General features: G+C 51.3%; 1 protein-coding gene across 1 annotated transcript; it reads left to right on the top strand.

The window, feature by feature from the left end:
• The first annotated feature begins 1,202 nt into the window (after positions 1-1,202).
• On the top strand, positions 1,203-2,704 carry LOC119300214 (metacaspase-1-like). The gene is made up of 3 exons (XM_037577241.1): positions 1,203-1,594; positions 1,674-2,004; positions 2,083-2,704. The coding sequence occupies exons 1-3, from the start codon at positions 1,258-1,260 to the stop codon at positions 2,468-2,470; spliced, it is 1,056 nt and encodes a 351-aa protein (XP_037433138.1). The 5' UTR covers positions 1,203-1,257; the 3' UTR covers positions 2,471-2,704.
• The last annotated feature ends 10 nt before the right edge of the window (positions 2,705-2,714 follow it).

Below are 2,714 nucleotides of genomic sequence, written 5' to 3'. Positions count from 1 at the left end.
TCGTGCCTCCGGTATTGTCAGATTGTTTTAGCGGTTGCGAAGGCGCAACGTCGTGCACGTTTGTAGTCGAATCGTCTCCACCAAATCAATAGTTATCATCTAATCGAAAGATCGGGACACCCTCACCTCTATCAGCAACTATGTCTCGCACATAGGTAAAGGAGAATCACTAAGGATTGAGTTCCCCTCATGTTCAATGGCACGTGCATGAGCTCTCGTCATCGGTCCACTTAGTGCTTGGGGAGTTGATGTAGTGTCCATGGGGATGATTGTAGGGTGCTCCGCACCAATCCTTTATAGGAGTAATGCCCTCTCTCTAAACTATTGTGGCATACAGTTCATGTTGCTTTCAATCTACAACCACCTAGGAGTAGTTTGAATATGTTTGACCACTAGTTTGAGGGTATTCGTCCTAATAGTAAGGCTTAAATTGGGGTTGGGGTTTGCAATTTACTCCGGGCTATATAAAATTGTTGCAATGGTTGTGTGTTTAATGTATCTTTCGTGTGTGTGTGTTTAGCTCCAAACAATTTGCATCCTTTTCAAGGCTATCAATTGGATCCACGTATGGTCATTATTTGGTAGGATGAGAGCCGGCCGTTTATGATCTCTGAGTGCAACCGATAGGATACTGTCCGGGCTATATTAAGGCGATATGGGTTGTGGCCTAGTAAATGGGTTTGTGATACATGAAGCCTTATATCTTATGTTTACTCTGTGTGTTATTTCTCTCTCTTGCTGCCAAGTGTGGTGTTTATGTCAACTTTATTATCTGGTTGTTGTAAACATTTTGCATAAATAATTAAGTGTTGTGTGCATCAATTGATGCAGAAACCGGGATATATGCTATCCCTCTTTTGGAAACAAGGAAAAAAAATATGAGCAGCCAAGCTAGGCAGGGAACCTAACTTGCAAATTAAATAGTGCTAGTTGTAATATATCAGCCAGCAAAGCTCTGAACTTCAACGGGAAATGTCGCATATCTCTCTTTCTTATGGCAGTGGTTACCGGCCGGAATCCTATGCCAACTTCTTCACGCCGTCAATTTGTTAATCTTCATCGTGCTGCAGTGCATGCGATTCTCCCATTATAGAAGTCCGGAAGGGATTCTCCTGCTAAGATGCTCAACATCTATGCAAAGCCATGCCGTTTGCGCTTCACTTGGGCAGGCACTATAAAAGGGACATGGAGTCGAGTCACCGAGACAGGCAAGGCAGCGGCAGAGGCAGAGGCAGAACAAGCCGCTGGCCAGTGGCCATGGAGTGCGGCCAGTGCAGCGCGCGCTTGGCTGTCACGCGGGGCGCGAGCTCCGTTCAGTGCGCGCACTGCCGCAGGGCGACGCGCGTCGAACGGCACGGCGCCGTCGTGCACGGGGCCGTCGGCTTCGTCAGGAGCGTGTTCACGAACATTGGCCGGGCGAGGCCGCACCCGGGGTACCCGCCGGTGCACGGCAACAAGCGCGCTCTCTTGGTCGGCATCAACTACACCGGAACGGCGGCCGAGCTGCCCGGCCCCATCAACGATGTCAAGTGCATGAGCTTCCTGCTCACCCTCAAGTACGGCTTCCCAGGCGATTGCATCCTTGTCCTTACCGGTAATAGAAAGAATCGCATCCACCAAGTTTTCTCTGTACTTCGAGTTCATGTCCTTGCTCTTGCTAATGCTACGCGCAGATGAAGAGCGCGACCCCTACAGGAGGCCAACAAGGGCCAACATCCTAGTGGCGATGCGGTGGCTGGTGCATGGGTGCAGCTCCGGGGACTCCCTTGTGTTCCACTTCTCCGGCCACGGTGATCAGGAGAAAGACAAGGACGGCGACGAGCAGGACGGCCAGGACGAGAGCATCTGCCCGCTGGACTGGCAGCTGAACGGCGCCATCCTGGACGACGAGATCAACGAGGCCATCGTCCGCCCGCTCGTGCAGGGCGTCAGGCTCCACGCCATCATCGACGCCTGCCGCAGCGGCACCGTCCTTGATCTCCCCAACCTCTGCCAGATCAAAAAGTACCAGTGTTACTACTTTCAATAAATCGGGCGTGCACCATTGATTGTACTATCATTAACACTGATCATATTATTTAGGAACGGGAAACCCCTGTGGATTGATCACAGCGCTCCAAATGGCGCTTGGAAGAACACGAGCGGCGGTCACGCCATCCTGATCAGCGGCTGCACCGACGACGAAGATGCGCAGGACGGTTACGGCCATGAGACCATGGCCATGGGAGCCTTGACGTACAGCTTCTTCGCTGCGGCGTGGTTCGCGCATCGGCCGCCCACCTACGGCCAGCTGCTTCAAAAGACGAAGGCGATCCTCGTAGACTGCAACCGCGACAGCCAGATCCACTGCGACCTCCCTGCGTCGATCTTACCGCACGTCCGGAAGGTGGTGAACTTCAGTGGCGTGCAGGAGCCTCAACTGTCTTCTTCCGACAAGTTCGACATCAACCGGAAGACATTTATGCTATAAAATCAACAAGATGTGTCGGCGGCTGGAGCTGCCATCTAAATGCTACAGGAGACGCAAGCTCGTTGAGTAATTCCATCTCAGCCTTCTCAGGGAGGTGATGGGTAAATAAAACTAGTGCGTCGTGTCATAGGACTAGTCGCACAGAAGTCTCATGTTTCTGAATGAACTTTATGTTCGTAGTACATGTCAATTTCCGATAAAGGAAATATATTAATATCGCAAAGATATCAATTACACCCAGCCT

The sequence above is a fragment of the Triticum dicoccoides genome, chromosome 5A (assembly GCF_002162155.2).
Source record: "Triticum dicoccoides isolate Atlit2015 ecotype Zavitan chromosome 5A, WEW_v2.0, whole genome shotgun sequence".
NCBI lineage: Eukaryota > Viridiplantae > Streptophyta > Magnoliopsida > Poales > Poaceae > Triticum > Triticum dicoccoides.
The sequence above is the reverse complement of the archived record's forward strand: the minus strand, read 5'-3'. Positions and strand labels throughout refer to the sequence as shown.

Coding starts and splice junctions, on each gene's coding strand:
- LOC119300214 (XM_037577241.1), top strand. CDS start 1,258: ATGGAGTGCGGCCAGTGCAGCGCGCGCTTGGCTGTCACGCGGGGCGCG. Junction 1,595..1,673: donor TTGCATCCTTGTCCTTACCG/GTAATAGAAAGA, acceptor TGCTACGCGCAG/ATGAAGAGCGCGACCCCTAC. Junction 2,005..2,082: donor AACCTCTGCCAGATCAAAAA/GTACCAGTGTTA, acceptor CATATTATTTAG/GAACGGGAAACCCCTGTGGA.